The 24,672-nt window shown below is 50.7% G+C and overlaps 1 protein-coding gene across 1 annotated transcript in view; it reads left to right on the plus strand.

The window, feature by feature from the left end:
- The window catches only part of Sdk1 (sidekick cell adhesion molecule 1), a 485,625-nt gene that overhangs the window by 414,409 nt on the left and 46,544 nt on the right, over nt 1-24,672 (plus strand). Inside the window, exons 33-37 of the mRNA XM_013023384.1 lie at nt 501-560; nt 1,624-1,725; nt 17,461-17,576; nt 19,380-19,566; nt 20,945-21,082. Of these exons, the coding sequence (XP_012878838.1) occupies nt 501-560; nt 1,624-1,725; nt 17,461-17,576; nt 19,380-19,566; nt 20,945-21,082 (603 nt within the window). The remainder of the gene's footprint in view (nt 1-500; nt 561-1,623; nt 1,726-17,460; nt 17,577-19,379; nt 19,567-20,944; nt 21,083-24,672) is intronic.

Below are 24,672 nucleotides of genomic sequence, written 5' to 3' on the forward strand. Positions count from 1 at the left end.
GAAAGGAGGGAGGGAAGAAGGAAGAAAAAGAAAGAAGGAGAGGGAAAGGGAAAAAGAAAGGAAGGAAAGGAGAAAGAGAAAGGGAAGGGTCACTCAGCTGCCACCACCCTGAGGGTGTCCTTTGCCCAAGAGCAGACAACCTCTCCCCTCTTGTGGAGGGATGCTCATCCCCTCTGCCTGAAGCACCCAGGAGAAACCTCATCCCACCCTCCCCAGTGCTGCCTGGCACCTGGGCATACCACACACCTTACCGGAGTCCCGTCCTATCACACGCCAGCCACCCCCTACCCCACTGGTCTGGGCTTGCTGTTCTAGAAAGAAGCACCTGTCCCCCAGGAACCCATGGGAAGGGTATGGGCACCCCTGAGGTGGTGCTGCGTGGGAGCCTGAATGCCCCCCTCCCGCAATGAGGCCGTACCCCTTCCTTTTTGTTGTGCCTCATTTGCTGTAACTGCTCCTCCTGCTTGCTAACCACCTTTCTGCTTTGCTTACCCTAACAGCCCAAAGCAGCTTCAAGACCGTGAACAGCAGCTCTACATTAACCACGTATGAATTAACACGTAAGTGTGCACGCCTTCCGCAGGAGGCCTCCGCGCCCTGGCATCACCGCCTGCCAATTGGCCTCCCCATGGACCAAGAAAAACCAGCCTGGATTAATGGCTCCCATTTCAGGAGTTCTCTTTCTCAACTGCTGCTTTTCCTCATGCCAAAGCCTTCAGAGGGCAGGAAAGGAAACTTCTAGAAGTGGGGGTCTGGAGGAGTTTGTGGTACTGGCATCTGGTCCCCCAGCCTCAGTCTCCCTTCTACCTTTCTTTTCTCATATATATCCTTTTGTTCATGTCTGGCATTCTACCACTTGAGCCACATCTCTAGCCCAGCATTTTGCTGAGTAAATTAGAGATGGAATCTCACAGGCTGGCTTCATACCTCTATCCTCCAGGTCTCAGCCTCCTGAGCAGCTGGGATTACACTGTCAGCCGTGCTGGTGCACAGCCTTTTAGTATTATTGATTGTGGTTTTTAAAAAAAGACATATCATAAAATATACCATCTTAACCATTTTTAAGATGATGCTTCCCTTTCCACCACCCAACTCCAGAATTGTTCCATCCTTCTAAATAGAAGCACTCCCCGCTAAACACAGACTCCTCACTAAACGTGGACTCCCCATTCCCTCACCCTAGCCCCTAGCTCCTGCCATTTTGTTATCTGTCTTTATGAACCCCCCATCTCTCAGGGCTTCACACATTTGCCTAGGTGGAGATGGTCAGTCCAAAAAGGGGAGGGCCTTTACTTTGCTCTTCCATCTCTTGGCACTTGTTAGGAGAAAGGTAGGCCTGTTGTGGTGGCCGGCTAACCCAACTCTTCCCAGCAGAAGGCCACCCCATGTGCCCTTCACCTGCTGACAGTGGATGGGGCTGCTCGCTTGATTGACAGCAGCAGGAGAATGGCCCCTAGAACAGGGCCTAAGCCACACCAGGGCCAGCAGCACAGACTCTTCCCCTGCCTCTGAGACATCTGGGTGATTCTCTGGCACGTCCCACAGTGGGAGGGAGGGGGAGGACTTTCCATGTATGGATGGTGGTCCTGCTGCATTCTGACCCCCATTCCTTTGACCTTATAGATCTGAAAAAGTATCGCCGCTATGAAGTGATCATGACTGCCTATAACATCATCGGTGAGAGCCCAGCCAGTGCGCCTGTCGAAGTCTTTGTCGGTGAGGCTGGTGAGTTCCCTGCAGACCCTCCATGGCCCCCATGGCCCAGGAGCGCCCCACTGGGATGGCCCAGAGTGCTGTGTCCAGCCCCTCAGATAGCCAGCTGCTGTTGGTGGTGGCCCCATGGGGGGCAGAAGGGAGCCGTTAAATCTGCCAGCCTTTGTGCTCCCTGGATTTGCCTGCCTTGTAAGCAGGACAGATGAGTCATTAGTAGAGTCAGAATGAGAGCACAAGTTCACAGATCTCCCTACTATAACACAGCACTTCAAGGCTGGAGTTCAGAGTGGTGAAATGACTTTCTGCACCAGAAGGACTCAACCCTGCAGGAGTGATGGCATTCAATCAGCTGAGAATTGTATCTAGCGGGGCAGATACTTGTTCTGAATTGCCTGCCTGAGCCTCGTGTCCTGCCTGCAAATGGAAGTTCCAAAGTCCCTGCTGCAAACTAGTACCCTGGGATGGGGCCAGTCTTGGACCTTCCAGCTGTGCTGAAAGGACATGAGTTAAGGCCAGGCCTAGTGGTGCACATCTATAATCCAGCATCGCTCTAACCAGTTCAGTGAGGAAAGTGATTTAGCTGTGATTTTTGTAAGTCAGCTTGTGAATCTGAGAGCTGGCTCTGCCTTCACAGGCCGTGTGACCTGAGCAAGTCACTTAATCACTCTGAACTCCAACCTTGATGTGCTGCGTTATAGTAGGGAGATCTGTGAGCCTGTGCTCTTACTCCAACTCTACTAATGACTCATCTGTCCTGCCTACAAGATGAGTTTCTAGAAGGCGCCTGGGCTGGGCCTGCTCCCACTGGTGTTTGAATGAGGGAACAAGTCCCCGGAGCTGAGCTAGAAATGACCAGATACACAGAGCTGTGATCTCTGGGTGTCCTCTGCCCCCAAATAAAATAGAAATGCAGCTGGGCATCAGTAGCTCACACCTGTGATTCAAGCCACTCAGGAGGCTGAAATCCGAGGATATCAGTTTAAAGCCAGTCCAGACAGGAAAATCCATGAGACTCTTATCCAATAAACCACCAAAAAAGCCAGAAATGGCACTGTGACTCAAGTGGTAGAGAGGTAGCCTTGAGTAAAAAAGCTCAGGAACAGCACCTAGGCTCTGAGTTCAAGAGCCCCTCCTCCCCCCCCAAAAAAAAAGTGCTTAGCTGCTTAGCATCCATGAGAAATTTGCATTAATGTAAGAGTTTGTCGCCATGGCAGATTTCTGAGCACAGGTATCACAAATCAGTGTCAGTAAGACCTGGATCAGGAATTGCCCTGCAAGGGGGCAGAAGCCCCGTCCTAGCCTGCAGAATTGCGCCAGCCTTGTGGTAGCTCCTTGCACCAGATGATGTTCAGCGAAGTGCTTGCACCAGGTTGTGCATGGGAGAGGGGGCTGGCTCTGGACTGTCTCTGCCCCTGTCTTGGAGATAATTCACAGGGACAGGCTGAAAGAGGACAGCGAGGCTGGGGAGAGGCTGGACCTGCTGTTTTATGATGACTCCATCCCAAGGGAACAGTTCAGATCTCGCAGAACCACCATCTCATCCAAGGACATGGCCTCCAGATTCTCTCCATTAGAGGCCCCACTTAAAGGCCCATTTCTCTCACATCACCTTTGGTGGAGGGCAGGGAGCAGGGGAAGACACACTTAAACAGTATCCAAACCACTATTCTACTGTCACAGAAAAGTGGAAGAACTTGGACACAGTTTCAGGTATGGGCTGCATCCAGCACCCAAACAGGCTGCCTCTTGGCTCCACTTTCCTCTCAATAGAAGCTCTTTTTTTTTTTTTGGTCCAAGATAGGGACTCACACTCAGTATCTGATGCTTTGACTCATTGGTTGGCATTCTACCCACCTGAGCCATGCCTCCAGTCCCTCAGTAGGGACTCTTAACCAGTATCCTGTAGCTCCTGGCAGCAGAGCACGCCCTTCCTCCTGCACTGTCTGCTGTGTTTGTCTCCAGCTAGCCTTTTGCAGCATGCCTATCTCCAGGCCACATGCTGTGGCCAATGCCCTGAGGTTCCCAAAGCCAGGACTGATGTCACCCCTCCCTGGACCAAAGGCGAAGCAGGAAGCAATGTAAGGAAAGGGCTTATTGGCTGCCATTGGCTGTCACTGTATTTGCTGCTGAATTTGCTGGGAAAGCCTCAAGATGGATAACACTGGGTTAGATGGTAGCTTCTGAATGGCTGAATGTAAATGTGGTTGGTTTTATTGTTGTTTGTTTGTTTGTTTTGCCAGTCCTGGGGCTTGAACTCTGGGCCTGGGCACTGTCCCTGAGCTTCTTTTGCTCAAGACTAGCACTCTACCACTTGAGCCACAGTGCCATTTCTGGCTTTTTCTGTGCATGTGGTACTGAGGAATCAAACCCAGGGCTTCATGCATGCAAGGCAAGCACTCTACCGCTAAGCCACATTCCCAGCCTGCTTTTTTTTATTTTTGAATATAGAAATTTATAGAGGAATAGTCCAAGTTGCTTTTTTCCATTGTATTTTTATTACCTTTAAGTAGTTGTACAGAGGAATTGCCACTCCACAAATCAGTCTGTAAGTATAATGTGTCTTGACCAACAGCACCTCCTCCATCGCCCATGTTGCCTTTTGTCTGGGTTTACAAGACCCAACCCAGTCCAGTAGCTCCCTGGCTGCATCAACTTGGCTCATTATCTCCATCCTGAGGAGCAAGGGCTACATAGTAAGATGATGTCTCAAAAATCTTTAATCCAGCTGTAACTTACTTTGGCACCACGTATAAAGTAAGCTTCTAAATCGATTTTTTCCAGAGACTTTTCCTCCCTTACCATCCATGGATTGATGGTTTCTTTGTGATGTCTCAGGTGTGGGTGTGTGCATGTGTGCTGGTATTCAAGACCTCGATCATTCTCCCCCATCCCTCCCAGTGACACAAAGCCTTTCTCTGTGCCCAGCTCACACCACACTGGTGGCTTGCCTTCAGTGCAACTTCTCTTACTCTTCTCTCATTTTCCCACATGTTCCTGCCATCCTACAAGGTTTGCAGTCATTTTGGCAAGTGCTCAAAAAAGCAATTCTTCTTGGGTTTTGATGGAATGTGAACTCAATTACGAACTGATTTAGGGATCCTGACACCTCCATTCTGTGCCTCTTTCCTCCCCAGGAATTGGCCTGAATCTCCTTTCACATCTTTGGCAGTATTCTCGATGCCGTCTGCCTGGTGCTTACTGAGCCTGTTGCTGGCAGCTTTCTCCCAGTAGTAGCCGTGCATGAACCCTGAGCATGAACCATGCTGTCTTGTCCCTCTCTGCCTCAGCACCAGCTGCCAAGGCACACCTACTCACCAAGTTCTGAGACACAGGAAATATTAGTCCAGCAATAAGATCAGCCTTGGGGTATAACTGAGTGATGCAGTGTGTGCCTGCCTGACATGCATGAGGCCCTAGGTTCCATCCCCAATACTGAGAGAGAGAGAGGCAGAGACAGATGTGTGTGTGTGTGTGTGTGTGTGTGTGTGTGTGTGTGTGTGTGTACAACCTTATTGGTTCTCTCTCTCTCTCTCTGAAAAGGATGCCAGGGTTACCTTGTTCCCACATCCAATGGGGGTTGGCTTCCAGTTGCCAGTCAGCAGTATCAACATCTAGAACTTTGGTGTTTGACTATCTTTTCCTAGAAAGAGAAGAGACAGACATGGAATAAACCCTGCTGCTTTTGCTGTCCACATTGCTTTGGAAGACAGCAAAGTATTGTAAGCCATGTACCAGTGGCTCATACCTGTATCACCAGCTACTCGGGAAGCTGAGACCTATAGAGTCTAAGTTCAAAGCCAGATTGGGAGAAAAAAATCTACAAGACTCACATCTCCCATTAAGTAGCAAAATTCTGGGCTGAAGGAATGGTTCAAATGGTAGAGGACCAGGAACAAGCTAGCCAGCCAATGAGCCCAAGCCCTGTGTTCAAGTCCTAGTACTGCACACATACACACACACACACACACACACACACACACACACACACACACCAAAAAAAGTATCTTGAAACTTTTGGTTCTTTGCTATTTTTTACATTCTGTTTATGGCTCTGGGGGTTGAACTCCAGACCTTGCACAGGCCAGGCAAGTGCTCTTCCACCTGAGCCACACCCCCCAGTCTTTATCAGTGATTTCTAAAGAATGAAACGCATACTGTAGAATGTAGGTTTTTACCTTTCCTGTAAATCTACCAGCTTTAATCACCGTTGACTAGAAAGAGAGGAGATTAGGAAGCTGCTGGCTGTTTTAGCCCCCCCTAGTGACAAATAAAGCAGGTCCTAGAGCCCATTAAGGGAAATTAAAAGAATTCGGAGCTGTGCGAGTTTGAAAATGTGTTTCTAATGAAGAGAGAATGACAGTTGCTTGCGGGGTGACAAATGTGAGTGTTCCCTACTTCCCTTGTTCTCTACTTCCCAGGACCATGTTCAGTGAGTGCCTGGGAGGCCATTAGCCAAGCACCCCACAATTGACTTCCTGGCACCCCAGGCAGCTTTAGTGGCCGTGCTCCCCTGCGGGTGCCCACAGCCTTGCACTGGGGACATGGGGGACATGGAGATGGAATGCTCTCTGCCTGTGGTGGCTGGCACCCCATGGGTGCTGCATGGGGTGTCGGTGATGGATGATCCGCACTGCCCTTTATTAGGAGTCTGGGGGCAGAGGGCAGCTTGGCTCCTTCTGCCTCTGCTGCAGCTCATGAAACCCCTGCCCTAGTCCAGACCCAGGCTGCGCCCTCGCCATGCTGGGAAGGCGTCAAGGTGTCGGGGTCCTTGTCTGCCTCCTCTGGTCTCTCTGCAGTACACGGAGCCCTGACACCCCCTCAGGATCTGTTGGGAGGCCTGGGGCTGTGCGCGCGGGGCCAGCACTCAGCCCTTGGCACAGAAGCCAATGTGAGCCAGGGAGAAGCCAGGGGAGAGGGGCAGGGGAGAGGGTGACTCAGATGAGACCTCAGGAACAATGCTGGGTTCGTGAACAGGGTGAAATCAGGCCCTCCCTGTGTTTTGGCCCCGGTGTGGGAAGGCACACTTCTGTGTGTGATCCTCTCTGCCCTTCCTCTTTAACCTTGCTGTAGGGCATGGGCTCCATCCTCGGGGCCAGGGTGAGGCCATCTGGGGGTTTGGAATGACATCATTCTGGGGTCTCCCTCATAGCTGAATCTCACAGAGCCCTCTCCATCATTGCCCACCCCACAAGGGATGCCTTGTTAAACCCAAAACTCATCCTTGTACGTCTGTGTCTGTCCCACAGTGAGAAGCATAACCCTCCATCCCCCACCAAGGGCGCCTTCAGGTCCTACCCAGGTCTCCCTCTGTCTACTCACTGGTCCCCAGAGCCAGACACCCCACATCATATACCACCCCTCCCCCAGGGCCAGCTGCTCCCTTTCCTAATAGAGACAGGGCCCAAGAAATGGGGGTGGCAAAAATGCTATTGTTAATCATCATATTTCCATAAAGGAAAGCAGGTTACGGAGAACACCCTAGTGCCTAATGCTCTATCTGGAAAAGTACCTACAGGCCCCGGGATCCATAGTGGAAGCCCTGGCGAGATTCTCCACAGACCCTGTGCTTTATCACATTGTCAGTCACAGAGCCAAGTCTGTTGGGTGCCAGTTTGCTCAGGAAGTTGAGAAACTATTCTGACGTTAAACTGGGTGAAGGGGGGTTCTGGCCAGCGGCCTTTTGGGGTTACAAGGTTCTCCAGAGTCTAAACTTAAGGGGTTGGGCCCACTGTGTGTCACAGAATTGGGGAGAACTTGGGCCATCTCTGTATGCCTGGGGAGATGGGCCACCCTGTGGCCTGTTGTCCAGTGGAAACGGGAGCCCCACCCAGCCTTCCAGGTTCTGTTGCCACCAGCAGTGCTAGTAGCCACTGTGGGTTTGGTAGGTGTGATGATGACGCCCTGGTCACACCAGGCCAGGCCTCTCCCCAAACGCGCACCACCCTTCCCTCCTCCTCTATCCCCACACAATGGCCTCTTTGGTTTCTTTCTTTTTCTTTTCTTTTTTTTTTGGTCAGGTTTTTTGTTTGTTTGTTTGTTTGTGGGGGTTTTTGTTAGTTGTGGGGCTTGAACTCTGGGCCTGGGCACTGTCTCTCAGCATTTCAGCTCAAGGCAAGCACTCTACCACTTGAGCCACAGCGCTACTTCTGGTTTTCTGGTAGTTAATTGGAGATGAGTCTCACTGATGTTCCTGCCTGGGCTGGGGTCAGAGGACAGTAGCCTCTTTTTGGCTTCTTTTGCTTCCATTGAACTTACACTTATGGAAACCACAGCAGGCAGGGCATGGCAGACGTGGAAAGGACTAGCTTTATGTCCCCACATCTGGCACTGAGACCATAGCATCACCCCTCCACCTTCCCCTCTTTCAAACATCATATTTTATTCAGAAATTCTCTTAGCATGTGTTCTTACAAGAATTCTTTAGCATATAATATGCAACCAAGTTGTCATCACACCGCATCAAATCAGTAATCATTCCTTAATCTAATCCAATATTAATTGGCATCCACAGTCAAAGTCTTTGGCTCTCTTCTCCACTCCCAGACTCTCCCTAGTGCAGAGTGACAGCCCCCTCCCTATCTCTTCCTTCCCTCGGGCCTTCAAGAAGGATCTCAAAATGTGGCACAGGAACCATAGGCCAGCCCCTTGGCCTGCGTTTGTAAATAAAACTTTATTGGAACCCAGCTGTACCTTTCTGTGTAGGAGCCTAGGCAGGTAGTATTTGAGCTGCACTTGCTCCATAGGAGCAGGCTTAAGTAGAGCAGGTATAGCAGGTGCCTTATACTTTCCAAAGCTTTGTAGGAAAACATTCTCTAGATAAGCAGCCTGGACCTTCGAATCAGAGAGATCCAAGTTCAAATCCAGCCCATGCTGGAACAAATGACTTAACTCAGCTGAGCCCCACTTTTCCAAGTTGTGAAATGAGAAGAAAATATTTTGGCAACAGCATGAGTTGTGTGAGTCCAGCTGCTGAGGGTTCAGCAGTGTAATTAGGGGCTGTGGTTGCATGTGCAGCTCCTTGGGTTACAGTTCAGTCTTTGACTGTCAGAGCCCCCTGGGTCTTGCTGTGATGGGAAACTCACTCTCCTGGCAAGGAAAAACAAACAAAAAAAACACCATTACAAGGAGCAGAGCTGGTTTGAGTGGCTTTTAACTTGGCTAATCTAGCAGCGGGTGATAAAGGTGATCACAGGGCTCAGAAAGTGTACATCCTCGCGCTGATAGAGAAAAAACAAAGGTCATTACTGGAAGAAATCTTAAGGCTGGACTTGTTCTGTACCACGGAGGGTTCAGCGCAAAGCTGTAAGGTTGAAAAGTCCTGTAAGGAAAATGTATTTGTGTGTTATTTTGAGTCTGAAATTCCATGGCCTCCACCTTCTTCTGTTATGGAAACAACTTAAACAAAAACAAACACCATTTTCAACCCTTTCTTGTTTCTTAGGATGGCAGCTGCTGGATCCTGGCAGACTCGGCACTGTTCACATCCAAGGCTGGGGTGGGAAAGCACCCACTGCCGGGGGTGGTGGGAATGAATGGGTATGTGCCTGAGTTGTCTGCAGATCCCGGAGCTTGGTCTTAGTGTGGTGACATGGGGGTGGGAGTTCTCAGGATGTGCTTAAGATAGGATGGACCCCCTTCCCTCTGCTTCCTGCCTGCTGTGTGATCTCTCCTTCCCATCATTGTTAGAGATGCAGAGAAGGGAGAGGGAGGGGCCTTACCACTGCCTATCCCATGGGATTTCAGAATCCGCAGCATGTGCTAAACGAACCCCTTTGCCTTAGAAAGTGACACGGGCTCAAGTATTTGGTGGTGGACATGCAGTATAAAGCATACACCCTGCCATTTCCAGATCCTTCTGCTGGAGGATCCTGCCTCTCACTGTAGTGGGGAGGGGCAGTGAGACCACTCAGTCCTCAGTGAAAATGTAAAAGATTTTATTGAGCGAAAAGTGCTGACACGCCAGGACCACACCTGGAGTTGGCATCCCAGGAAACGGTCCTGAGTGCCAGCCCATATGGGCTTTTAAGCATTTGGGGCTAGGGTCGGGAAAGGGGGAGGCTGGGTGTTGGTTTTAGCCAATGATTGTTACAAGAAATGCACACCTTAAGTTTAAATTTCCCGCCAAGGTTTTGCTTGTGGGAAGCAGGGAATAGAACAAAGGGTGGGGATGGTTCCGCTGGGTTAGGGTGAGCATTGCTCAGAAAACAGCAGAAGCAGAGTTACAGAGTGACAGGGTTAGGGAGTTACAGAGTTACAATTACAGTTACTAGCTGAAGTAATGAGTTACCAGGGAAGTCTTATCCACAGCACACTTACATTTATATCTTAAAAATCATTCATTATCCGTTTTACACAATCCAAGGCAAATATCGTATTCCATCTCTACATCCTCCACCATATCATCACATTGCCATCTGCTCAGCTGTACTCCAGAGTCGTGGTTACCCCTCCCAGCCTAGGCCCAGAGGCACCAGAGTCACTCAGCAGCCACAGCCCAGTGCCAGCATTCTGTCATTCTCTCCAGTAGTTCTGCTACCAAAAAGGGCCAGGCACTGGTTCAGAGTTCTTTTCATGTTGACAGCAGCATGCTGTCTATAATCACCTTGACCCTGATAGGAGGTTAACTCTGAGATACCCACACCACGAATCCAGCCTCTATGTCAGGGCCCTACAAAACCCAGCCAGTCTCTGTGAGCTCAGGCTGTGCTCCAGTTGGGATTGTATCAGTCAGCTCTTGCCATGTAACAAGTCACCCCGTACTGAAAATAACATATTTGCTGCCTCATGGCTTGTGTAGATCAGGAATCCAGGCACACAATAGGTGGATCCTCTGGCAAAGTAACAGCTAGGCCTGTATCTTGGAAAGATTAATCAGGGAGGAATCCGTGTCCACGCTCATTCATGTGGCTGTCAGTAGGACTCTATTCTGGGGCTGTCAGATGGCCATGTCAGTTCCTGGGGCTGCTGGCCAGAGGCCTTCCCGAGTCCCTGACAAGGTTTGCCAGTATTAGAGCCTCAGACTTGCTTGGATGATGCTCTGCCACTTGAGTCATGCCTCCATCCCAGCCTTTTCGCTGGTTATTTTAAAGATGGAGTCTCCTGGTATATGTCTGGCCCATTTTGAAAGGAATGAGTCCCTGCAGGTTTACCAAGCTTAGATCATAGAATCCCGGTGTCAGGAAGTTCTTCATCTTGTTAGAGAAAGAATGTGAGGACATGCCCAGAAGGGACTAAGGCAGGAGTAGATTTATGACTGTAAAACAAAAGCCAAGCCAAAGTGCCCCTTCAGGCTCAAAGAGTGGCTATACCAGATATCCCAAGACCTTGAGCTCTCATCGGGGTCTGCAGACATGGGGGGGGGAGGTTGCAGACCTAGAAAGCTGGGTTTGTATGTCCTCTTCCTCCTCCTCACAGCCATGATAGTCAGAGAGAGTCAGACCACAGCGATCATTTTCAGAGGCCTGTGTAGGCTATAGGTCATCCTGACCCTGCTAGATATACCCGAAGTCATCCCACCAATGTCGGCAGGCTAGGATCTGATTTTATTTTTGATCCAAGCCATTCTCAGCGTTGGGTTTCCAGACTCCCTGCCTAGCTCCTACATCGGGAAGTGGGGTGCAGTGTGAGATCAGACCTTCCTGCAGTCCACACACTGGGGTGGTTACTTGGAGCCTCCCAAGGGCATGGCCTGGGGGATCGTGCCCCTCTGCTCTCCCTCCTCCCTGGGCAGGTTCCCAGGCAGGGAAGAGAGGGGACCAGAGATGGCCCCCTTCTTTCAGAGAAGATGTGCATAGGAACAGAAACCAAGGCCCAGAGGTCCTGGAGAGCCTGAGGTCCCTCCCTCACCTAGGTAATTTCCTTTCACTTTATCTAAGAAAACTTTAAGGTTGGTTTTTCTTCTACAAATGATGAACCAGGTTCAGAGATAGAAGCCACATGTCCAGCATCACTCAGATGAACACAGGTCTGAAGGCTGGGAGCCTGTCACGTGTTCCATAATGGCATGGGACAGCTCCACTGCCTGTGTCAGGCTCTATCCACATGGATGGAGAATGGCTTTGTGCCTGGATCCCTGATTTTTCCCTGTGGGGTGTCCTAGAGCAGTTTTTGGTTCTCTGGTTTGGCAAATAGAGTCATAAGAGGAAGGAAGGATCGGGAGTTTGGAGCTCAGAGGAAAGGTCAGGAACTGGAAGGGGATGTGGAACTGTGTGTGGACTCCAGGCCTTGTGCCAGGGTCTCTGTGGAGGGAGGCCACGGGGCCAGGCTGCTCAGGTTTGAACTTGATGGCAAGCTCATGTCTCTGGGCCCTGGTTTTTCCATCTGTGTAATGGGGGCATTGAGTGTCAAGAGGCTTGAAAGAGGCAGGCAAAGCCCTGAAAGGGTTTCTCCATGGCAGAAAGCTCCCCCATACACACACCAGCTACCAGCTCTCCAGGGATTCCCATGATTCCAGCAGTGGCAAGCTACATATCACCTCCACTGCCACCCTCCTGAAGTCCTGGAGAATTCTGAAGAGGCAGGATCCCTGGGTGGGGAGCAAGCATGGCTTTTGTCTGTCACATGCATTATAGGTATTCTTGGAATTGTACGTTGTAAGCTTGTCAGTAATTACTGTCTGGTGCTAGTGGAAGCTCTGTTTACACCCTAAGGGACCTGGAAGAAGGGTGCAGGGCTGCCTGGGCCACCTGGGGCACTGAGCCTTGGATATCCCATCCTGGTGGCCTCTCCCATGGTGGCTCTGGGGTCCCTGTTTGCTTGTTTCCCTGCCTTCACTCTCTGGGCTCTCTGTCTCCAGGTTTGACTTGTCCCCTGCTGAGTTGAAGCAGTATGTCTTATTTGAACCTTGTCTAGGCCTGGAGAAGGCCCCAGAGGCCATGTTCTTACTGGGATCCGGAGTCTGTCCCCAGACAGCCCACTCCGGAGAGCAGATGTGTTGGCAGAGCTTGCTGAGAAAGTAAGTTAGATCAGAGCATCCTGTTTCCTGTGTATTTCAGCTGGGAGTCAGTATTTGACCAGGAAAATGTTGATGAAATTAAAAATGAATTGACAAATGTAGAATTTTTTTTGGTCATAGTCATTTATTAGCCAGGCACCAATGTCTTGTACCTGTAATCCTAACTGCTTACGAGGCTCAGGTCTGAGAATCCTTCTTCAAGACCAACTTAGGCAGACAAATCTAAGAGATTCTTATCTCTAATTAAACAGCAAAGAGCCAGAAGTAGTAAAGCACTAGCCTTGAATAAAACAACTAAAGGAAAGCAAGAGGCACTAAGTTCAAGTCCCAGTACCAGCACACACACACACACACACATACACACACACATGCACATACATATATACACATACACACATATATATACACACACATACATATATATACATAAACGCATACACACACATATATGGCTGGGCACTGGTGGCTCACACCTATAATCTTAGCTACTCAGGAGGCTGAGATTTGTTCAAAGCCAGCCCAGGAAAGTCCATGAACTCTTATTTCCAATAAACTACCAAAAAGCCAGAAATGGAGCTGTGACTCAAGTGATAGAATTCTAGTGTTGAGCAGATAAGCTCAGAGACATGTGCGGGCTCTGAGTTCCATCCCCAGGACCAGCACAAAAAATAAATAAAAATTTTAAAAATTAAAAATAATATCTTAAAGAATCACTTATTTCATTATAATAAAACATTAACAAGGATCTCAACCCAATGTTTACTGTAGGCCAGTGAGCATTCTGAATTAGAGAATTAATGAATTAATTAATAAACAGACATCCTTCTCACTGGAGATGTAATTCCCACAGCTCTGAGTTTCCCTTGGGCTCCAGCCTTCACTCCCTCACCAAAGGCCCTATGTAGCTCCCCATTCCTCTTCCTCATGGTCCATCCAGACCCCAGGAGAAGAAGGCCGTAAACTGTCAGAAGTATGAAGCCCACTGTTAAGGTGTGTCTTCCTGGGCTGGGAATGTGGCTCAGTGGTAGAGTGCTTGTCTAGATAGCATGCATGCATAGAAAAAGCCAGAAGTGGTGCTGTGTGAGGTTAGCCCTCAACTGGTAGAGGGCTAACCTTGAGCAAAAGAAACTCAGGGGCTGGGAAGGTGGCTCAGTGGTAGAGCTCTTGCCTTGCATGCCTGAGGCCCTGGGTTCGATTCCTCAGTACCACATAAGCAGGGGGGGGGGAGGCCGGAAGTGGTGCTGTGGCTCAAGTGGTAGAGCACTCGCCTTGAGCTGAAGAGCTGAGGGACAGTGCCCAGACCCAGAGCTCAGGCCCCATGACCGAACCCAAAAAAAAAATAAAGAAAGAAACTCAGGGACAGTACCCAGGCCCTGAGTTCAAGCCATACTACCAACACACACACACACACACACACAGACATACAACCCACAAGCTGATAGCCATGTGCTCCATACACCACAAATGTTTAGGTGAGACAACAGTGAGACTCAGTAAGGACTCGGGACAATAAGGACTTAGGAGCAATCTAGCAGTTCCTAGCCATGCGTGCTCTGTTTGGATGAGGGTTGCATTGGTGATGTGGGAAGATCCAGGCCTTCCTGCAAGTTGGGTTCTCTGTCAGGCTGCAGCCCTGCAGCTTGCAGGAGGGGGCGTGGGAGGAGAGTCTTGGAGCTGACAAGCTTTGCTCTGTGCTCTGTGTTTACATGTATTTGTTTCTCTCCTCTCTGCATGTGTCGTCAACAAAAGCTCCATTGTTACCTGCAGCATTCTCACAACAGGAAGCTGTGTGTAGCTGGCATAGCTAGCGCTGGCGGGTATGGAAGAGCATTGCTTCCACCCAAGGCAGCTCCCGGATCCCTCCTCCAGCCAGCTCATCCAGCTTGTGTGTGGCCGTCCAGCCAAGGAGCACATGGGCCCTGATTGCAGGGGCTGGCCTGGAGCTCCTGCTTTTCACCAGTTCCTGAAGACTGAGTCCAGGGCTGTGACAGCCCTGGGCCTGACTCTGTGAAAAGAAAAACCGTGGGGGTGTTGGGGGAGCCCCCAACCAACTCCCGGGGTAATGGCCGCGCTCAATTCTGCCTTTCACATTTTAATTGTACAACAGTAATTTGGCAGCAGAGTTGCCGATGGCAAACATGCAGAAGACATTAACTTTATTTATGTTTTAGATTATTAATGTGGCTGTTAAAATTCTTCCAGTTAGTTTTGATTGAATTGTTTTTTTGTGGGATTCTGTTGTTTAATGGAGCGGTAAATAAGAATTTCTGATAATGAGGCTGAGCATCTGTCACAACAACCTGGTGTAGGTTATTAACATTTCCATTAGCGGCAGGGTGGGCAGTGATAATCCAGAAAGCACACAGTTAGAACAAAATAAATAGTTGATGTCAGGCTGAGCGGGTGTTAATTACTATTTTATTCTATGTGGGGGGGGGGGCGTGCAGGGAGAAGTGGAAGTGGGGAGGGGCTCTCAGGGAAGAGATGACTCATGGGTCCTTCTCAGCAGTAGAGCCAGGGTATTGGGCCATCTCCTCACAGTGGCTGCTTTGTGGCCTCCTATAAACAGATTTGAAACAAAAGGAAGCCAAGGGGCTGGAAGGTGGCTCAGTGGTAGAGTGCTTGCCTTGAATGCATGAGGCCCTGGGTTCAATTCCTCAGTACCACATAAGCAGAAAAAGCAGAAGTGGTACTGTGGCTCAAGTGGTAGAGCTCAAGCCTTAGAGCTCAAGCCTTGAGCTGAAGAGCTGAGGGACAGCGCCCAGGTCCAGAGCCATGACCAACTCAAAAGAAAAAAAAAAAAAGGTAGCCAAGTGGCAGTGGCTCATACCTGCTACTCAGGATGCTGAGATCTGAGGATCAAAGTTCAAAGCCAACCCTAACAGGAAAGTCTGTGAGACTTTTTTTCTTTTTCTTTTTCTTTCTTTTCTTTTTTCTTTCTTTTTTTTTTTTTTTGCCAGCCCTAGGGCTTGAATTCTGGGCCTGGTTGTTGTCCTTGAGCTTTTGTACTCAAAGCTGGCACTCTACCACTTGAGCCACAGCCCTACTTCTGGCTTTTTGTGTAACCACAAATTGGAAATAGAGTCTTACAGACTTTCCTGCCAGGGCTGGTTTCGAACCACAATCATCAGGCCTAAGTCTCCTGAGTAGCTATGATTACAGGCAAGAGCTTCCAGTGCCCAGCTCTCTGTGGGACTTGTATCTCCGATTAACCACCAAAAAGCCAAAAGTGGAGCTATGGCTCAAATAGTATAGCACTGGCCTTGAACTAAAAAGCAAAAGGACAGGTACCCATGCCCTGAGTTCAAGATCCAGTACTGGCACAACAACAAGAACCAAAAAGAAAAAAACCACCAAACAAACAAAAGGCAGCCAGCAATCCTAGGCCTCCAGGGTAAGGCCTCTTCAGAGTCAGGCCCCCAAGATAACGCCACACAACTCACCAATCTGGCTGCCCAGACTGCTTCCAAGAGAAGGAACTAGCTTCCAGGAGACAGAAAACAAAGTGTCATGAGAAAGTGTTCATGCGCAGCGTGAGGCGCAGGCCTGGGACAGCGATGGTCCAGCCACGGGACCATGTGCTCTCTGCATTGCTCACAAATCCTTAAGTGCTGTGTCTTTGCATGCTCCATGTGCCTGTGACAGGACACAGTGCCCCAATGGTGGGAGGAGGGATGGCGGGAGGAGGGCAGACTTGGTGCTCAGATCTGAAAAGGAGCCATGTTCTCAGAAACCTGACTCCCTGTCTGCTTGAAGGGTCATCTCTGCAGACACTTCACCTCCAACATGGGTGTCACAGTGGGCCACCTGCATTTGTCATAGCAACACCGGTGGCTCTCTTTCCTGTCACCTCTGTCTGAAAGCCCAGTCCTGGTGGTGCCCCTCATCCAAGGAGCCTTAGGTCTCTGCTGCCCTCTCCTGTGTCCTCATCCCTGTTGAGCCTCTGGGGCGGCCCATTCAGGTCTGAGCACTGGTAGCACGTGCACAGTGCCCTGGCATGTCTGTTTCCTGACTCTGCTGACTGTGTCTCAGTAGGACCCATTCACTTTCCAGTTCTACATATTTTGGTGTGTGCATTTAAGAATGTTCTGAGAAGCCAGGCGCTGGTGGCTCAAGCCTGTCATCCTAGCTTCTCTGGAGGTTGCCATCTGAGGATCATGGTTTGAAGCCAGCCCAGGCAGGAAAGTCTGTGAGCCTTATCTCCAATAAACAGCTTAGAAAAAGAAGTGGTGCTATGGTGCAAGTGGTAGAGTGCTAGCCTTGAGCAAAAAGAAGCTCAGGGAGGGGCTGGGAAGGTAGCTCAGTGGTAGAGCACTTGCTTTGGATGCATGAGGCCCTGGGTTCGATTCCTCAGCACCACATATGCAAAAAGAAAAAAGCCAGAAGTGGCGCTGTAGCTCAAGTGGTAGAGCGCTAACCTTGAGCTGACGAGCTGAGGGACAGCGCCCAGGCCCAGAGTTTAGGCCCCACGACTGGACCCTAAAAAAAAGAAGCTCAGGGACAGCTCCCAGGCCCAGAGTTCAAACCCCAGGACTGGCAAAAAAAAAAAAAAGGAGAAGAAGAATGTTCTGAGAGACTACACAGCATTCCCTGGTAATAAAGGGCTCAGAGCAGCAAGGACAGGGTTAGGAGCTGGGGAGGGCATGGTCCGCAGGCCTCCCAGGGCCAGGGCTATGTCTGAAGCAGAACTTCCCATGGAACTAGGACTTGTGCGCACCAACTGGGGTGGGGGAGCTGCGCTGAGAGACCCCCTCAGGGACCCCCATTCACACAGTGCACTCTTCTTTCCTCAGCCCCTGCGATGGCCCCACAGAACATCCAAGTGACCCCGCTCTCTGCCAGCCAGCTGGAGATCACATGGGAGCCCCCACCCCCAGAGAGCCAGAACGGGAACATCCAGGGCTACAAGGCAAGCTCCGGTGCCGCTGCCCAGGCTCCCAGGACCCTGCTGCTTTCTTAGTGGTGGGCACCTGGCTAGCATAGGCAGCCTGGGGCCACCTCTGGGAAGGAAATCTGCCTGGCTTGGGGACCAACCCTGGGAGCGGGGGTGGGGGGTAGGCTCACCCAAAGATGCTCTGGGCTTGTCCATCCTGCTGAAGGAATCCAGTGCCCACTCCAGTTTCCAGCACCTTCTCTGAGAATAACAGGAGATGAGATGTCCTCAAAAGAACAGACTGCCCATCCTAACACTGCCCGTGGTCATTAATGCACACTGACTAGCTCTCTCCATGCAGGGAAACTAAGAATTGCCTTTCCAACAAGTTCCCATGTGGCATGGAACCCGTTTGAGAACCACCCCCACTAATATAGTCCAGGCCCACAGTAGCTAAATGGCTATAGAGATGGAGGGAAAGAGAGAGAGCCACAGTGCCAACAAGAACTTTATCCAACAGGTATGGAGCTCCACACTGCTGCTGCTTCTTATCCTCAAGACTTTGTGGCTGGGAGAGCTTAGGAGCCCTGCACACCTGTGAAACATCCCCAGAGGAAAAAAAAATCCAGTGAAAATGCCCCCCATCCTTCCCCAGAATTAATCTCCCTGTCTGGCCAGGTAGAGGCCCAGTTGATCAGTTTTCAGATTGCCAGGGCCAGCCTGCCCCGATGACTATCGGACCAATTAAATGTCCATTTAAAAATGATTTTTGTAGGTATTTTATGAAAATTAATACCTTCCTCCACGGCCCAGCTGTTACAGTGATTAACGAGGTAATGGGAAGTCCTGTGAGCTCCTAGGCAAGGTGCCATTTATGGATGTCCAAAATATGTTTTTTCATTTCCTTAATGATAAAGACATTGAGCTGGGATATTGATCTCACGTTAGCATGGCCAGTGTACGCCACAAGCCTTCCGTGGTCCGCTCTGCAGACAGATGTGCACCTGTCTCCTGCATGTGGAAGTCAGCAACTCTCACCTGTGGGACCTACACCAGCACGGGCATGGCCTGGGAGCCTCTTCATGTTGCTCCCATGGCCCAGCTCACACTCAGGCTCACAGAGCCAGCGGGGCCTCCAACTGGTGGTGTCTTTTTGGGCAGTCCAGGTGACATAGGCTGGGCACAGTAGCTCCCAGCCAGCTGTCTAGGAAGTCATTCTGGCAACCAATTCAAACCTTTGAGCTGGGACATCAGGTTTCTGTGTGAGAATCTCAGTGGCAACTGAGAAGAAATGCTATCTAGGGCTTTCCTACCAGCTCTGAGCTTAGTGTGGGTCTCTTTCCAGTTGTTGTTTGTTTGCCTCTTTGTTGTGTTTTAATTTCCCAAGTACTTTTGCTCCACTGATCAGAATCTTAGATGTTACAGGCATGGTGGCTCATGCCTGTAATCATAGGAGACATCAATTGGGAGGATCATAGTCTGAGGCTAGTCTGGACAAAAAAAAGCAAGATTCCATCTCAACCAACAAGCCAAATTTAGCAGCCTGTGCCTGGGATCCTAACCACATCCTAACCAGGCCTGGGTAGCTGTTGCTCCTGGCAGCTAAAGGAAAAGAGCTCTCCCACCCTCAGACCCCTATCTTGAACAGTGTAATTAGGCAAGTACCCTTAAGCCCCAGATAAGCAACTCAGAATCACTGACCATTGTCCAGCCTATTAGACACACAACTGTCACACCAGCCTCTGCTGCTACCTGTCCCCTGGGAGAAGGTGACCCCACTCCCCATCCTTGGGCTCAGCTTCCCCAGGGCCCACCCCCAGCCTGTGCTCCTCCTCACAGATTTACTACTGGGAGGCAGACAGCCAGAATGAAACTGAGAAGATGAAGGTCCTGTTCCTCCCTGAACCCATGGTGAAGCTGAAGAACCTCACCAGCCACACCAAGTACCTGGTCAGCATCTCTGCCTTCAATGCAGCAGGTGATGGGCCCAAGAGCAAGCCTCGCCAGGGACGCACCCACCAGGCTGGTGAGTTGGGGAGGAGCGGGGGTCATTTCCCCGGGGTTCATTTGGACCAGTTTATCAGTTTGAGGTCAACCAGTGCTGGGTTCCCCAGGGAGAATGAATCTTACTTTCTCCTGGTCTCCACAGCTCTCTGTCCTGTGGTTAGGGCACAGGGGAGGTAGAGCCAGGTAAGACTTCCTATTCCCTGGTGTCTGGCCCCCAGACCATGTGGTGTGCTAAGTCAGTGTTAGACAAGTTGGAGCAATGTATGTTTTCTCAGAAGTTCTGGAAAGCAGCAAAGGAAGGCAGGACCTGGGGTCACCTCATTTCTGAACAACCAGGTCCTAACTAGCCCCTTCTAGAAGCTGTGTTCATATGCCTGGGCAGAGCTCCTTCTACATTGAGGCCAGGCCTCAAGGCTAGGCTCTCCTGAGTTTGGAGGCCCATAGGTCACCCCCAGCACAGCTCAGCAGTCACCTCTCTGTCACACATCATGGTTCAAAGGACATGGGGACAGAGGCCAAGCAGGAGGAGGCCCCCAGGCCATCTGTACTCCCTCACAAGGGAATGTGCATGCCTGTGGGAGAATCTGAGCCAGAAGGGCATGGGGAGACTCACAGAGGGCAGGGTTTGGAGCCCAATTGGGGCCTAGTGCCTGAGAAGTTCTGAGGCTGAAGGAGCCAGGGATAGAAGGGGAGCAAGGAGGAAGGGAGACACTGCTTCTGGAGAGTTTCTGAGCAGCAGGGGTCAAGCGGAGGCCAGGTGTCATGCTGCCTGCACATAGCCAAGGCAGAGGGTACAGGAGCAGGCCCTGAGTTGCCTGTTGCTGCACCTCAACTTTCTGCTTCCGCCAGCAGCTCCCATGGCTCTGCCAGCCTCCTCTCGCCCTCATTCCAACAGGGCTCAGAGCCACAGTGTCAGAGAAATTGAGATGGAAAGACAGGCTGTCCTCTGAGACCTCCAGGACCCCGTGGAGGAGAGGGTGTGGGGGAGGGCAGGAGAGGGAAGGGGAGGAAAGGAAGAAAGGCTCCATCTACCACAGAGCTCCATCTCTCTGAAAGAGAGCATGGCAGGACCCTCAGAATCTTGCAGCCACGATTGGAACCAGAACTATCTGCATTTCCTTTTCTGTTTCCATCTATTATTCATTTGTATGCCTTTGACAGTTCGTCTCTCCTCTCCTTTGTGTTTAAACTCCGTGGTTTCTCCTGCTCTTCTCAGGAGGGCCTGTGCTTCTGATTGATCCTGGGGAGTTCGGAGGTGATCAATGAAGCTCCTTTTCATCCTGTGCCATTTAGACTTCTACACCTAATCACATTCTCTCTTCTAGATGAGGGCACAGACGTGTGCATGATCCATAAAGGAGCAGGAGTGACAGTCTCTTTGTGCTCTCTGCTTCCAGCTCCTGGGGCTCCCAGCTACTTGGCTTTCTCAGAAATAACATCTACCACACTCAACGTTTCCTGGGGTGAGCCCCTGGCGGCCAATGGGGTCCTGCAGGGCTATCGCGTGGTGTACGAGCCGCTAGCACCTGTCCAGGGTAAGTCTGGGGAGGGCTGTGGCACTCCGCAATCCACATAATAAGGCTGTTTGGTTTCACTTTCGGGCAGAGAACCTTCTAGCAGCTCAATAGGTGAAGAAGAGGCTGAACTGCACAGGCCTTTGGGCTCTGGGCCCAGCATGATCTTGCTTATGGGAGGGTGCCATGCATGTCCCCTGACCTGGTGTGCGACACTTGATGCAACTCTCCCCTTCCTCATAGTGTTCCTGTCATACTGGTCATTGGCCTCACCACCTCAGGTCCACTCGGACCGACATGGGCAGTGTTGGCCCTTAGGATGTCATCAGCATCCCCAGAGACACCAATAGCTGTTGATCCTAGACAGCCGCCGGCCTCTCTTTTTTCCATCAGTTCCTCAACTGGCAGCCAAGTGCTGCTCCAGAAGCGAGAATCCATGCACCCAGGAGAACAAAGGTCCAGACTGATTCATGCCCGAGACCCTCTGTCTCTTCCATGTAGCTCGATTATGTGCCAGGACAGAGATGCAGTGTGCACATACTTACAGCTACATGCCCAAGTGTGCCCCTGACTGGTGCTGTGAAGCAGAGGGCTGGGATCACTCACATGAGACGCTATCATCTGAGTCCCAGAAGAGCCTGGGATGTCAGGAAGGATGTTGGGCCACCAACAGGACAGGAAAGACCACCCCCAAGTGGCGACAGAGACCCCCAAGAGAGGCAGTGCGTGGTGTGGGAGAGCAGCAGGGCAAGCAGCAGGCCAGAGGAACTACTGAATGGGCTGGACCCCTACCCCCCACCCCCCAACGCCCAGCTAAATACTGAAGTCTAAATACCACAGCATGGAAAGAGAGCTATTGATCCCTCCAAACTCCCTAGATCAATCAGAAACAGCCCCTGTGTGCAGTGAGGAGGGATACTTTAAACACAAAGGCACCTAGAGAAGAAAAGGCAAAGGCCAAGAATGAACAGTAGATGGGTCAAAGGAGGGAATGCGAATGGCTTTGGGATGGGTAGGTGGCAGGGGTCCCCAGGTGGGTGAATGGGGGGCTGCTGTGGAAGAGGGGCTGCTGGCGGGGAAGGTGGGCAGGAGAGAGGAGGGCGTTAGAGATGTGGATGGAAGGAGGAGCCAGTGGAATATGCCCAGACTGGACACAAGGCCAGGAAAGGAAATGAAGCGAGGCCCCACAGCTCGCTCACATAGCAGGTGCTAGTGTACCTGCCATGTGGAAGTGTGGCTGTCTCTGATGGTGTTTTAATTCCTTTCACAACCATCTCTCTGATCTACTATATTACTCATGTAATCCACTAAGGCTTCTGAAACATGTGTTCATCACCCTACTATGTGCCCAGAGACAAATCCAGAAGTTTCTGCCCCACAGCCCAGAGTAATATGTACAGGCAGACTGTAAAAATTATAGATTATTTAATGTCTAGGAGGAAAAAAAATATATATATATATATATATATCCAGCACATCAAATAATATTGGCTCTCCATTTAAAGCTGTGATAAAAGTTTCCTTTTAAAACAAGCACATTCAGATGAAACAGGGTTGATTTGCAGGAGGGCATTTAAGCACTGGATTTTATTTCGTTGGATCTAAGATGCCATCGACTGTAAGATTCATCGTTATTTTATGACATGCTAAGAAAGAAAAAATGCTCCCAATAAGCCATAATCTGGTACTCTTGCATCGTCAGTTCTGAACTGCATCCCAAATCAGATGTGGAAATCTGAGCAAGAAGAAAAGCAGCATGTGTGAGGCCATAGGTGAGCTTCGGCACATGACATTGGGGGTGATCTGCACACATGGTTTTCAGAACCCAAGAGGGCACTAGAGACCCCGACTGATGTTGCCAGGGCATGTTGTTCTCCCCAGGGCCTGGGGCATGTGATAAGCCACTCACCCCTCCTCCCTGCACAATGAGAATTCCCAGAGACCTTGCCATGCTCCCTGCCCAGGTCCCACATTTTCCCTGACACACAGGCTCTCGCTCAAGCATACACACACACACACACACACACACACACAAATAGGTTCACGTCACACCCAAGCCCAGAGCACAGACATCTTTCCCAGGACACACAAACTACATCTGTTCACATGAGGAATAATTAGGAAAGCCATGGCTAGTCAATCCACAGGTCCTTCCTGTTCAGAGTCCTTTCAGATTAGCAGCTGCCTGTCCCTCATGCCAGGTCACGACCCTCCCCCGCAACCACTTCCCCCCTCCCATCCCTGGGCCTGCAGGCCTGGGCTCTTCATGTTTTGCTGTGGAAGCGGCTGCTCTCCGGGTGGGGAGCTCTGTGGATCAGTGGGAAATTCTGCACCACAGGAGACACTCTGCAGAGTGTGTTGTGATCTCCACCTCAGGCACTTCTGCACCTGGGTTTCTATAAACCTCCCATCACCCCAGCCTCCCAGAGTAGGAGACGCTGCTGAGTTCTCCTGCTGGGGCCAGGATTTCTGTTTCTGCCTCCGTAGTAAAGTCAGAGCATTTGCAAGGTATGGCCAGGCACCCATGCTCCCAGTGTTCCACACACCTGTAGCTGTCTGTGGACTGTAGACACAGACCCGCCAAGAGTGGTACGGTGAAGGGCACTCAATGCCAGGCTGGCCCTGTATTGCACAAGGACCACTCGTTCACTTTTTTTAAAAAAATTGTTTTTCATTTATTAGCTTTTTATGGAGAAAGTAGGCTGGGACCCTTTCATTCCTGTGCCCCTTGAGAGCTGCATCTTGAGAGCTAGGAGAGGTGAGAATGGAACCCCAGTGGGCCAGTCCCCGTGTGGAGATCTGGACTGCCACGGTGGAGGGTGGGGGGAGATGTCAGGAGCGCTCGTGTTTCTGAGCTGTGAAGGTTACAGGGAGAAAGAGGCTCCCAGGATTCCTTAAGGCATCTCATATTCCAAATTGCTGGCTGCACAGCTGGGTGTGGCCTTGTCCCTCCAGGGTGATGACAGGTGTGATCACATGAGTCACAACCATTTTCGCCTGTGTTCACAAGTGCTAAGACCAGCTGTCACCAGCACTGAGAGAGCTGGCTCCTTCCTTCCATCTATGCTGGATATCCCTGGCTTCTGTGCCCCGTACTTTGTGCATGAGAATGGAGCAGGAGGGGGCTGAGCCTTGAGTGCCTGGCAGCCCTTGTGGTTGGAAACAAGCCAGCCAGACCCCTGGTGTCTGATCCCAAACCCTTGTGCGCACCTCATGGCAGATCCACAGCACTGGTGGCAGGAAGTGCCTGGCCCAGCACCATGACCCTAGTACTCAGCGCCAGGGCCCCCAGGCCTCCTCTACTCCCACACAGACCCCACCACACCCCATGCCTCTGTCCCTGCTCCAGTCAGTGGAGAGGCTACCTGCTTGGCCTCAGACAGCAGGCCACAGGCTGGCTTGGGACAGAGCTCACCTACCAACTCCCAGTACCCCCTGGGGACCTGTGAGCCGCAGGAGTCCCCGCCCACTACAGATGGCAGCAGTTTTTTTGTGTTTTTTTTAATTTTTATTTTTATTTTTTGTGAACATATTGTACAGAGGGGTTACAATTACACGGGCAAGATAATGAGTACATTTCTTATCAAGCATTGCAGCCTCCTCCTTTGTTT

The sequence above is a fragment of the Dipodomys ordii genome, unplaced genomic scaffold, assembly GCF_000151885.1.
Source record: "Dipodomys ordii isolate 6190 unplaced genomic scaffold, Dord_2.0 Scaffold68, whole genome shotgun sequence".
Taxonomy (NCBI): domain Eukaryota; kingdom Metazoa; phylum Chordata; class Mammalia; order Rodentia; family Heteromyidae; genus Dipodomys; species Dipodomys ordii.